The sequence below is a fragment of the Hemibagrus wyckioides genome, linkage group LG05 (assembly GCF_019097595.1).
Source record: "Hemibagrus wyckioides isolate EC202008001 linkage group LG05, SWU_Hwy_1.0, whole genome shotgun sequence".
Taxonomy (NCBI): Eukaryota; Metazoa; Chordata; class Actinopteri; order Siluriformes; family Bagridae; genus Hemibagrus; species Hemibagrus wyckioides.
In genome coordinates, this window is record NC_080714.1 from 9,142,139 (window position 1) to 9,155,075 (window position 12,937).

Sequence of the window (12,937 nt, forward strand, 5' to 3'; positions counted from 1 at the left end):
TAGCCATATAACCATCTATCTAGCCATCTATCTATCCATCCATATAGCCATCTATCTATCTATCCATCTAGCCATCTATCCATCTATCCATCTAGCCATCTATCCATCTAGCCATCTATCCATCTAGCCATCTATCCATCTAGCCATCTATCCATCTAGCCATCTATCCATCTAGCCATCTATCCATCCATCCATCCATCCATCCATCCATCCATCCATCCATCTATCCAGCCATCCAGCCATCTAGCCATCTAGCCATCCAGCCATCTATCCATCCATCCATCCAGCCATCTATCCATCCATCCATCCATCCATCCATCCATCCATCCATCCATCCATCTAACTATCTATCTAGCCATCTAGCCATCTATCTAGCCATCTATCTATCTATCTATCTATCTATCTATCTATCTATCTAGCCATCTATCTATCTATCTAGCCATATAACCATCTATCTAGCCATCTATCTATCCATCCATCTAGCCATCCATCCATCCATCTAGCCATCCATCCATCCATCTAGCCATCCATCCATCCATCTAGCCATCCATCCATCCATCTAGCCATCCATCTAGCCATCTAGCCATCCATCTAGCCATCTAGCCATCCATCTAGCCATCCATCCATCCATCCATCCATCCAGCCATCCATCCATCTAGCCATCTATCCATCCATCCATCCATCCATCCATCCAGCCATCCAGCCATCCAGCCATCCAGCCATCTAGCCATCTATCCATCCATCCAGCCATCCATCCATCCATCCATCCATATAACTATCTATCTAGCCATCTAGCCATCTATCTAGCCATCTAGCCATCTATCTATCTATCTAGCCATCTATCTATCTATCTAGCCATATAACCATCTATCTAGCCATCTATCTATCCATCCATATAGCCATCTATCTATCTATCCATCCATCCATCTATCCATATAGCCATCTATCTATCCATCCATCTAGCCATCTATCCATCCATCTAGCCATCTAGCCATCCATCTAGCCATCCATCTAGCCATCTAGCCATCCATCTAGCCATCCATCCATCCATCCAGCCATCCAGCCATCCAGCCATCCATCTATCTAGCCATCTAGCCATCCATATAACTATCTATCTAGCCATCTATCCATCCATATAACTATCTAGCCATCTATCTATCTATCTATCCATTTATCCATATAGCCATCTATCTATCTATCCATATAGCCATCCATCTATCCATATAGCCATCTATCTATCTATCCATATAGCCATCCATCTAGCCATATAGCCATCTATCTATCTATCCATATAGCCATCTATCTATCTAGCCATCTATCCATCCATCCATCTATCCATATAGCCATCTATCCATCCATCTATCCATATAGCCATCTAGCCATCCATCTAGCCATCCATCTATCCATCTAGCCATCTATCTATCCATCTAGCCATCTATCTATCCATCTAGCCATCTATCTATCCATCTAGCCATCTATCTAGCCATCCATCCAGCCATCCATCCAGCCATCTATCTAGCCATCCATCTATCTATCTATATTTGGACAGCACATATATATCTATATCACAGATGTATCTATATATATCTATATCTATATTTGGACAGCACATACATCCAACTGTCATGTGTTATTTACTAGTATGATTTTTTTTAAATGAATAAATAGACTTTTATGAAGCAGGTGTATCAGATAGTTTTGAGTGTCAACTCAATGGGGTTGTACTAAACATTGCTGGAAATTTCTCCATCTTTCTTACACAAGCTTCATGCTCATTTGCCTATTCCCACCTAGATGAGAGGAAAATCCCAATCCTGTGACTAATGTTGGGTCTGTTGAGATCTCAGTCCTGATACATAACTATTTCCTGCTTCTTCTTTTTTTTTTTAAACTAGTCCAGTCTTATCCTCCATGAAGCAAAACACAACATGTCAGAAGCACTCATTTGCATACGGATAAGCTGTGATGAACTTGTGCCAGCTCCTGCCAGATAACAACCATCATATCATGTGACATGTGGCTGCAACTGAGCAGTATATTAAAATGATTATTATGCATAATGAATATATGCTTGGTTTAGGTGCAGACTCACGTTGAGCATGCTCAGTTTTGGCTTGCCAGGCTTCTCCTGCCGGGATCGTGTGCGAGAGGATTTGCGATGGTGTTTGCGGACCCTCGACTCGCTCCTCCCGCCGTGCGTTCCCTCGTTCCCATCGCTCATCTCTTTTCCCGACGTGGCATCAGAGTTCACGCTGTGAGGAAAGATGAGTGGATTTAACTTGATCTTTTTACATTGAGGGGGTAGCAGGCTGTGAACTAAAAGGCTGTAATCCTCCTTCAGATAAATTTTCACAAGTGATAGTATGGACTGTAACTGACATGATTTAAAAAAAAAAAAAAGGAGTTTATCTTATTGCATTAGAGGGGAAAAGTCTCTAAGTAAGCGAGAAACTCTTCATCTGTACCTATAGCTGGGGGTTTTGTACCTGTCATATGCAGCCACTGTTGTCTGCTTATCTAGAGCACTCTCCTACAAGCAAATGAGAGAGACAGAGAGAGAAGAGAAATGAATGAGTGAATGATTGAGACAGCAGGACAGCAATTTTTATCGACAAACTTCAAAAGTGCAAGCAGTATTTTAATACAGATACCAATGACTACACTAGTTTTGTCGAACCTCAGCAGATACTTCGGTGGCTGTCTGGCTTGCACCAGCACTGCACTGCTGAATGTGAGGAGTCGTGATGCTGCTGCCTGGCTGTGTTTGCTGAGTCATTTTGGTGGTGACTGCAGAGGCCTGAAGTTCCTGGTTTATATCCAGAGACTCCCCAGTGCTTAAAGGATCTGGTGCAAGGCCTTGCAGGACAGGAGGAGTCAGCTGGGCAGCAGAGGCAGGTTGTGTATGGTGGCCAGGGATGGTGGTAGCGTGCGGAGCCACAGTGACAGCTGTTTGAGAAGAATGGACGGGAACAGCAATGGTCAGTGGGGTGTGGACTGGAACAGAGCTCTGGGATAAGCTCGCCAGGGCTGGAAGCACAATCTGGGACTGGGTATTGCTGCTGGGAGCTCCCTAAAGGAAAGAAAAACAAAAATACTTAAAAAAAAAAAAAAACATAATCGAAAAGCCTGACCTGTAAAGAGTAAATTAAAAGATTAAACAAACTCCAGTTTTTTTTTTCTTGATCGTTTCCATCATACACATATCTGCACTCATCACAAAAAGCCTAGACTGCAGAGGTGTGTCATGATACTGCAGTTGTTGCCATTTGATTTATTGATTAGCCTAGCATTCGCTAACTCTCAGAGTCTGAATTCTAAATTGAGTGCATTTGCCGAGATAAAAGTCTGAAGTCAAATCAGCAGACACAGCAGCCAGAGCTATTCTCAGATCCCTGCAGTTCTAAATCCCATAAGGGAAATGCACACACTCACTCTCGCCCGCCCGCCCGCCCACCTCACTCCGCCGCTTCGCCCGCCCGCCCTCACTCACTCACTCACTCACCCGCCTCACTCGCTCCTCCTCCCGCCCGCCCACTTACTCGCGCTTACACTCACTCACTTACTCACTGCCGCTCGCCACTCACCACGCCCGCCTCACTGACTTACGCCGCCCGCCCGCCCTCACTCCTTACTTCGCCGCTTACTCCTCGCTCTTACTTACTTCCCGCCACACTCACTACTTACTACCTCGCCCGCCACTCACTACTCCACACTCACTTACACACTCGCCGCTTACACACACGCCGCTTACACACGCCGCTTCGCCGCTTACACACGCTGCCGCTTCGCCACACACGCTGCTGCCGCTTACACACTGCCGCCGCCACCCACACACACTCGCCGCTTACACATTACTGCCGCTTCGCCACACACACACCCGCTTACACACGCTGCCGCCGCTTACACACACGCCGCCGCTTCGCCCTGCGCTTCGCCACACACGCGCTTCGCTGGCCACACACTTCTGCCGCCCGCCACACACACACACTCGCCCGCCACACACACACTTGCCGCCACACACACACACACTTCCCGCCCGCCACACACACACACACTTCCCGCCCGCCACACACACACACACACACCCGCCACACACACACCCGCCACACACACAGCCACACACTCCGCCACACACACTCCGCCACACACACACACACACACACACTCGCCGCCGCACACACACACACACACACACACACACACACACACGCCCGCCCACACACACACGCTCGCCCGCCCGCCCACACACACACACACACACACACTCGCCCACCCACTCACACACACACACTCTCGCCCACCCACACACACACTCGCCCACCCATACACACACACACACACACTCACCCACACACCCACACTCGCCCACCCATACACACACACCCACTCACTCCCGCCCCCACACACACACCCGCCCACCCACACACACACCCACCCTCACTCACCCACTCACCCACACCCACCCCCTTTCACACGCTACCTGAGTAGCCTGAAAGAGGGGAGGAGCTCCTGCAGACAGAGCGGCAGTGTTGGGTGAAGTAACTTGGGTTGAGTAAACTGGGGAAGTGGTCTGCATGAGGGGATGCAAAGAAAGTGTGGCCACAGAGCTTGTGCTTTGTTGGGGAGCTACGCTGTAGCCCTGTTGGGAGCACTGTATGGTAGGTATTATACTCGTGAGCACAGGAGGTGCGCAGGCTTGTTGGGAACACTGTGTTGGTGCAGAGGAAGCAGAGGGTAGGAGTGGGTGGGGCGTTGGCACACTGCCATCCATCTGCGAGTCGGGCCCCGGTGAAACAGAGGGAGGGGTAGGCACAGGTTGGCCGGCGGAGAGATAAATTGGAGTGAGGGATGACTGCGCAGAAAAAGGAAATGATGAGGAAAAGGAATCATGTCCGTGAAGAGGAACCCTGACACAATGGCCAGGGGTCAATGAGGATAACTGGAGTAGGAGACAAAAACAGTCCTACCAATTAAACGTACAAAAAAATAAAAAAAAATTAAATTAAATATAAATAAATATATATGTATTCAAACTCAAAAGAACAAACAAAAAACAGTTAATTAGGTAAAAATCATTTCAAAATATTATTTCCCATATACTTGTGTATAGCTGATGAACTGTAACAGGTGAAGGTTACCTGCGTGAGGTGAGCTGGCTGGTGAGACAAGGACGGCTGATGGATTTGCGCTTGTTGAGCAGCAGAAACTTGCACTAAAGATGGCTGAGAGGTCGGGGCCTGCGGAAGTAATGAATGCAGATAAACTTGCAGCATGTGGTGTCCAATCAGAGAAGTGACCAGAAAGGCGCATTAAAAAAATAATAATAATAATAATCTCAGAAATATAGAAATGGTTATAAGGAGAAAAACAAAAAAGCATAATGCAACACTGCCTGTTTTTGTTTTGACCTACATACACTGGCTGTCTGCTTTCCTGCAAAATGTATGTCCAGAATCCAGACTGAATCATTTTCGGAGATAGTACAGCAAAGGTAATATTTTCTTGACAGTGCTTGTTGGCCTGTCTGATGCATGTTAACGAAGCGAATACTCCCAAGTGCGAAGGACGGCTTAGCGAAAGCCATAACTCTGTCTTGTTTTCTCAGTAAGGTGACAAGCTGTGTTTGGATGAAGATGGTGCTGATGTGAAATCTAGTCCTTCTTTCTTCATTTCTATGCCTGAAATACCATTAAAAATATACTTTAAACTAAAAGAAAGCTATTGAAGACAAACCATCTGACGATCGACCTTGATGGGATCGTGACTTGTGTTCAATGGAACAATTCTAAAGTCTACTGGGTATGATGATCATTCCATACAAGTCCACTACTCGCTCCTGAGATACATAACACTAACAAGAATCTCGCACTCACCCACCTGGTGACACAAAAAAGAGACCCTGGTTCTGTTGTAACACAAAAACGCAACTTATTTTGCAGACGATCATTAAACATGATTATAAAACAGTCTTGCTTTAATAACAAAAGTTCCTGTGGTGTAAGAGGAATAAAATACAGTGTGCTGTAATAGGAAAATGATACAACAGCGATCTCACAGGAGGCATTGATATGAAAATGAGCTCAGTAAACCACAACTAATCGCTGGTGTGTGCTCTGCGTACTCTAACCTCAGGAGCAGCTTTCACAGTGGTGAAGTCAATCAAACAAATAATACTGAGCGTTTAGCGATAAGGTTTAAATACATTCCAGGACATTTTGCAAAATCAAATGTAGAAATGTTTTATGAAATTTGTTGGAAACTTAAGTTAAATTTAGTATAAAATCTGAGTAAACTTAATTAACTGGTGTTGTCCTTCAGCTACTCCCTGTTTGGGGTCACCACAGCAGATCTAAATCGACGCTCCCATTTTTTTTATCTGGGTTTGGGACTGGAACAGAGAGAAAACCCATCAGGCGCTAGGTTGATTCCCTGCCTGGGAATCGAACTCGGGCCACAGTGGCGTGAGTGCTGGACCACCAGGGAAGTAAAGTTTCCTCCATTTACATAAATTCTGAAATACAACGTCCTTGGTACTGGCCTCTGGACTTCTAGACCTGTACGGTGTACCTCACAATAAGCCAAATTCCTTTTTTTTTCCAGCTATTGTATTGGTTGAAATGGTGGCTCAAAATAGATAAAGGGAACAATGGTCATCCTACAGAAATATTTAACTTACCGGTTGAACTGGAACTTCAATCGTGTAACCGGTTTGTAAAGGTGCATTGAGAATAACAGGTTCTTTGAAATCTGCTTTTCCAGCAGCGATCATGCTTGCAGCATGAAGAGCCTTCCGTGTTGTGGCTTGAAGAGGATCTTCTTGGCCCGTCGGTGCGGCGCCGGACGAGCCGTGCTGAGACGTTTGCACGCTTAGGTGCAGTGCTGGAGCTTCCGGAAAGCTCTGCACAGCGGAGGCATGCTGTACTGCTCTGTAGGCTGAAATGCTGCATTGCGAGGCTGGAAGATTCTGGACATTTGTCAGATGTTGATCAGGCAGTACATTTTTTGGGGCGGCTTGCTGCAACACCGGCGTCGTCTGGCCAGGTTCGGCTTGCTGCAAGGGTAGTAAAATGTGTGTGCTTGCAAGCTGCTGCACACCAGGAGGATAGCTCTGTGGTGCTGTGGCACTTCCCTGGACAATGGGTTGCCCGGATTGTCTTGTAAGAGTGCAGCTGTGGGGTACACTTGGTGTACTCTGTGCAGGTATGGGCTGCACTGATTGGATGATTGTTGCTTGCTGTTGTGCTGTGGAGGGCAGTGAAGAGTACGTCTGCGGCTGCACTGGCTGATTTGCAGGCACGTAGCTAGGCTGCACGGGTATAGGGTTTTGTACAGCTGCCACATAACTCTGTGAGGGCTGGAACAGATGGCCAGGCACCTGCATGGACGCAGCTGATGCTGGCTGGCTCTGAAGACCCAGGGTGCTGGACTGCAGAACAGAAAAGCATAAACAGAAAAATTCAAAATTCTTAACAACTAATTCATTATTCACTTCTTTCCTAAATTATTCAATGACCAGTGGCAAGTCTCACATCAGTGATAAATAACATGTTTAACAATATTTAGCGGTTATGGGGCAAGCATCAAGCACTATTATAGGGGAGATACTTTCAGAATTTGGGATTAGTGTTTTAAGAGGACCTGGGATTGATCAGGTATTTTTCCATGAGAAAGGTCAGGAATGCTACACTAAGGCAGAATTGTGTGCATCTGCACTGGCTGGAAACATCCTTGAAAAAGAAGCAGAAAGAAGCTATGGATTTGGAGTTTCAGGGTAATAGATTATATGCAAACAAGCCCCAGGATGCAATAGATAAGGAGGGGAAAAGAGGCGGGAGGGGTTTGGTAGAATGCAGAAACCCTCTAAAAGCACCAGGAGCAGCGTTTCCTTCTGCAGCAGCATAGCGCCCACTTTAACCAGAGAGTAAAAAGCACGTCAGATGTCCGACCTACCGGGCACGTGAAATCACAGTCGCCCATGCACACGCTCGCTCTGAGGAGAGTTGTTGGCTTTGGGATCTGCTCACCACTCCGAGATTTTGTAATCTCATGCTCGTCACCATGACTGCACGCCGACCAGGACGTCCCCACTTCGGACATCAAGGATGGGACTCTTAACAAGGCAGGATTTGGGATGTGTTTGTGGCCTGTGATGTTTTCCAGGGATTTGTTAAGCTCTGACAAGTCAGAGAGGTCATTGAAAGAGCCTCTGTGCCTACTTGCTCCAGGCAAGAGTCCAGTTGGACATGTAGAGTGGCCACCACATGTACATTGAGTGGGGCTGGAGATTTTTCTTGTCCTGCTCCTAGATAAGTACAGCAATAGGCAGGATGTGCACATGGGATGTGGTGTGAGACAGGCATGATCGAGACAACACTGACACCGGCAAGATTTGAACAGGGGGTCGTCGGACTCGCTCTCGGGTGAAAACACCGTGGATGAGTCACTGTGACGTCGAGTATCAAATGGTAACGGAGGAACCAACAACTGCAGAGAGAAAGAATCGTTCCTCTTTTTCTCCTTTGATTCCTGCTGGGGTGATGGGTTGGAGTCAGGACTGACTGACTGAAGAACTGACCGGATGTCTGGATGGTTTCGGAGTGTTTCGATCACGGTAGTGCTTTGGCGACGGAAACGTACTTTAGAGCCAGGACCATGAGACCACTGCTGAAATTCACTGTCATGTGGTGTCAAAAAAGGGCCAGTCACATGAGACTATCTCACCACAGAGCATGAAAAGACAAAACACACATAAGGGAGGCAAATAAAGAAAACCAAATTCTCACAGAGCAATGTCACTACACAGTGGTGCTTAATGACTCTCATGAACAGACACTTTAAGAATTTGTATTTTTCAAAATTAACTTTTTTTTCTAGCCTATTAGGGGCAATATATTCATACAAAAGTTCTAAAAAACCAAAAACATTAGGTTGCTTTCAGACAAAATATTTCTATCATCAAAGTAACTGATATTGAACCCATTTCTATTCTCCGAGATGCACATCAGCATCTAAAATTTGAAGGCATTATTTCTAACCACTAAAATTCTATGTAAGGTCTATCTGAACAGAGAGAAAAACATCTGTTGAAAGCCAACAATCCTTGTTCAGGTTATATCAGACTTACAGCCAGAAATTCATTCATTTGTTTATACTGATTGAAAATGTCAGATAAGTCGATTTCCACTTAAGTTGTGTAATAGAAAGCTAGTGTACTGGTAAAAAAAAAGGGGGTTAATACTAGTGAAATAAAGACAAAGTAAAAAAAGGAAAACTGTAAAAAGACTCGTTTTAATTTAACTGGCTTCTTGCAAAAGCAACGATACAAACCTGCGGCACTGCCGTGGAAACAGGTTCCTGCAGTGACGGATAAATGACACTGCGCAAGCTGCTGCTGTGGGAGTCGGAGTATATGATGGAGCCAATACCACTGTCAGCTAGAGAGGAAGACGAAGGAGGACAGAAAATGAAAAAACATTCAAAAACACACTTCACTGTGAACACACACACACCAGTCAAACTCACATGTCACAGAGGTAGTGTTGCTGCTCATTTGGGCCAGGTTGGCGTGCTGGTCTGCCTCGGTTTCCTCAGGCTCTATCGTACCAGTGGGCTCACACACGGTGGGCACTGCGCCAAGGGACACCTGGGCTTGCGTGGTCTGAGCCGTGCCGCTCTGCACCGCTGTGGACACTGTGCGCTCTCTTCGCCACTTTATCAGCGCCACTCTGTCTCGGATGGACTTCCCAATGATCTTTGCATCGCTCTCGTGAAAGAAACCTGATTCGACCTGATACAATGAGCCAAAAGAAAAAATTACACTGTTAATTACATACTAGGTAGGTGGCTAGGACAACATGCTCTTAGTCCTTAAGCTCTGTGGTCTCTTATGTAGCACCACGATCCTGGAGAAACGCCGTTTCGTTTCATTTTGTACTGCATCAGGTATATATTTTTGAAATGACAATAAAAGCTTCTTGACTTGACTTACGCCTGCCGTGTGGGTGATTAAAACAAAAAGGAAAGAAAAAAAAGGATTGTGGTAAGAAAATAATAGATGCTTAGAAGCGAAGTAAACAGTTTTCAAATTGAGCAGAGAGAAGATGTAGAGAGAGAAGATCTAGTGTGACAAAAGTAAAGCTAAAAATAGAGTCATGCTCACACTCAGCTTGAACACACACACAGAGAGAGAGAGAGAGAGACTTTGTTTCAAGTAGCAGACACTTGCACTCATTTCAGCTATTACATGTCAATTAGAGATGCAATGCAAGCCAGTAGGAAGCTATAGATAGATAGTACCCACTGTAACAAAGCCCAAATCTTTAAATATAAAACGTCCTGATGCAGCAAATTTCACACTACTCCCTTCGGACCTGAGCGGCGGTTCCTGAATAAAGAACTCTCTACGTAATCCGTATACAAGTGATAGAGCTCTTTAAAAGGCTTGTTAATGAGATGATGTGGGAAGGAAAACGTACAGCATAAAGTATGCAAGTGCAGAGCAGACAGGGACGTAAGAGTTCAAATAATAGACAAAGAGGAGCAGGGAAAAAGAAAAACAAGTCTAAGCCTAGAGATGATATCTCACACGTGGGTTAAAGCATGTGAGGTCTAGTTTAGGCAGTCGGTGTTGGTCCCAAAACCTTCTCTGGAAAAATGACATTTTTCTCACACACACCCACACGTACATGAAAGATTAACTACTGCCAACCTTTTTCTAAGAAAAAAAAATAAAATAAAATTTCTAATAATAACCAAAAAAAAATGCAGTGCAGTATTTACATGGAGAGATACATCTGACCGACTTCCTTGGAATGTGATGCATGTACACACACACACACACACACACACACACAGGAATGTGCCAATTTTATCATGACTTGGTTTTTTTTTCCAGTGAGCCAATATAAGATGGCTCAGTTTACAACCGGTGTTTTGTCTTTACTCCTCGTTTTTATCGTCTGTAATAGTGTAATAGCTTCTAATTTACTTCACTAGGTTCACAGAGCAGCATAAATTAATGAGACTGGAGAACCAGAAGGAAAGCTCTAAAACTTCCCTGTTAACAAATTAACTGGCAATTATTCTTATTTATTTTTTTGGCACTAGGCTAATAAATTCAAACTGTAAACCATCTTAAGCACTGTATGTGACCATGGCCAAGCACAGTAAACATAAACGCCAACCCCAAGAGCAATGTTGATCATAAATTACAAACACAAACAAATGCATGAAAAATTACAGTGGAACCTCGGCATGTGAATGCCCTCCCTTATGAAATTTCCCCTTAAGAATGGAAATATTGCAAGAAATGTACATGGACATAAGAAGCATACAAATGAACTGGACTGAACGCCGGCTAAGTTGTGCGTACGTCTGGGAGTCGATTAAAACTCGTTTGCGTCAGAGGAAAGCCAAGTGAAGCGAGTTTACGAATTTAACTACGCCGTTTCGAAAGGGTCAACCCACGATACCACCGTTGCCTTTGACATGCATTCAAAAGCAACATAATTTTTTGTGCGTTTTTTGGACGACAGATCGGTGGCATGGATGGGCTGTTCTATTATTATCCCAAGATTGGTGGCACGACTTCCTGTGAGGACCCTTAACCTGGAATACTTGGCTTGGGTCAGTTCTTTGTAAGCCTTACAATTTACATACGCTTTGTATCGGTAATATTGGTAATATTTTAGGGGGGCTGGAATGGATTATCTGCATTTACATTATTTCTTATGGGAAAATTTGTTTTGCAATACAAATATATACGCCTTAAGAATTTCAGAACGAATTAAATTCATATGCCGAATGTATCTACTGAGGACATAAACCATTGTGTTGCCTATATAACCTGAAATGAATTAATAATAACCACAACATACTCTGAAATCGTTATTTATAAACCCGGTAATCAATTACAGATTAAAGAAAACGCCACATTCACCATTTAATTTTCCTCTCAAACTCACTCTAAAAATCACCCACGCTCTAAAAGTCCAATTCAGCTCAAACTTATTTGTATAACAATGAACACTGTCTCAAAGCAGCTTTCCAGAAATGTATAGAAATTCAGAGTAAAAATGACAAAAAAAAAAAAAATCATTTATATTTATCCAGAATGAGCAAGCCAGAGCCACAGTGGTGAGGAAAAGCTCCCTGAGACGATTGAGAGGAAGCGGACTCAAACAGGAAGCCATCCTCATCTGGGTGACACCAGAGAGTGTGAATAAGTATAAATAAGTCTTTTCTACAACTGTATATAGTCGAGTGTATAGTGGAGTAGAGTAACCAGGAGCTTCTGAGCAATATATGAGAAGACTACGATATACCATTTACCTCATTATCAGTGAAACAGGGCTGCAATGTGTTTTTAACAGGATGAAAACGCAAACCTGCAAATGCAAAGGGATGGAGTGTTTTCAATATGGCCAAATTATATTAGTTTAAACATCTAGAATATGCTACACATATAATTTTGGTCAATATCAAGCTCATGGGGTGACTATCCATCTATCCCCACATCCCAGGGACCTACCCCCTATCCTGGGATATGGGGATGGATAGTCACCCCATGAGCTTGATATAAAAGCAATATGACAAGGCAGTGTGACCTTTGGACAGGATACCAGTCTCACACACATACTTATTTACACACTACAGATAATTTAGAGCATGCAAACGCATGTCATTGGATCTGGAGCACCTGGAGGAAACCCCTGAGGCATGCGGAGAACATGTAAACATCTCTCTCTCTCTCTCACTCACACACACACCTAGAGGTGTGAGGCAAACATGTTAACCACCAATCCACCATGCCTCATGGGGTGACTAATCAAAAATAAATAAATAATTCCATCAGTTTATGGTCTTCTTGCAGGACAGAGCTGTTTTCTGACTGCAACTCGCTAATATTAACCAAATTATATTATGACTGGAAATGTAT

The 12,937-nt window shown here is 44.4% G+C and overlaps 1 protein-coding gene across 7 annotated transcripts in view; it reads right to left on the reverse strand.

Moving 5' to 3' along the window:
* Positions 1 to 12,937, reverse strand: part of LOC131352544 (serine/threonine-protein kinase WNK2-like) — a 65,162-nt gene that overhangs the window by 31,140 nt on the left and 21,085 nt on the right. For 4 of the 7 annotated variants that reach the window (XM_058388713.1, XM_058388712.1, XM_058388711.1 and 1 more), the window contains exons 7-15: positions 9,523 to 9,787; positions 9,328 to 9,434; positions 7,951 to 8,712; positions 6,677 to 7,426; positions 5,139 to 5,237; positions 4,481 to 4,939; positions 2,678 to 3,070; positions 2,487 to 2,530; positions 2,093 to 2,252 (exon numbers count right to left, since the gene is read on the reverse strand). In XM_058388713.1, the coding sequence (XP_058244696.1) occupies positions 2,093 to 2,252; positions 2,487 to 2,530; positions 2,678 to 3,070; positions 4,481 to 4,939; positions 5,139 to 5,237; positions 6,677 to 7,426; positions 7,951 to 8,712; positions 9,328 to 9,434; positions 9,523 to 9,787 (3,039 nt within the window). The remainder of the gene's footprint in view (positions 1 to 2,092; positions 2,253 to 2,486; positions 2,531 to 2,677; positions 3,071 to 4,480; positions 4,940 to 5,138; positions 5,238 to 6,676; positions 7,427 to 7,950; positions 8,713 to 9,327; positions 9,435 to 9,522; positions 9,788 to 12,937) is intronic. The other 3 variants (XM_058388715.1, XM_058388714.1, XM_058388716.1) reach the window with 2 other exon arrangements.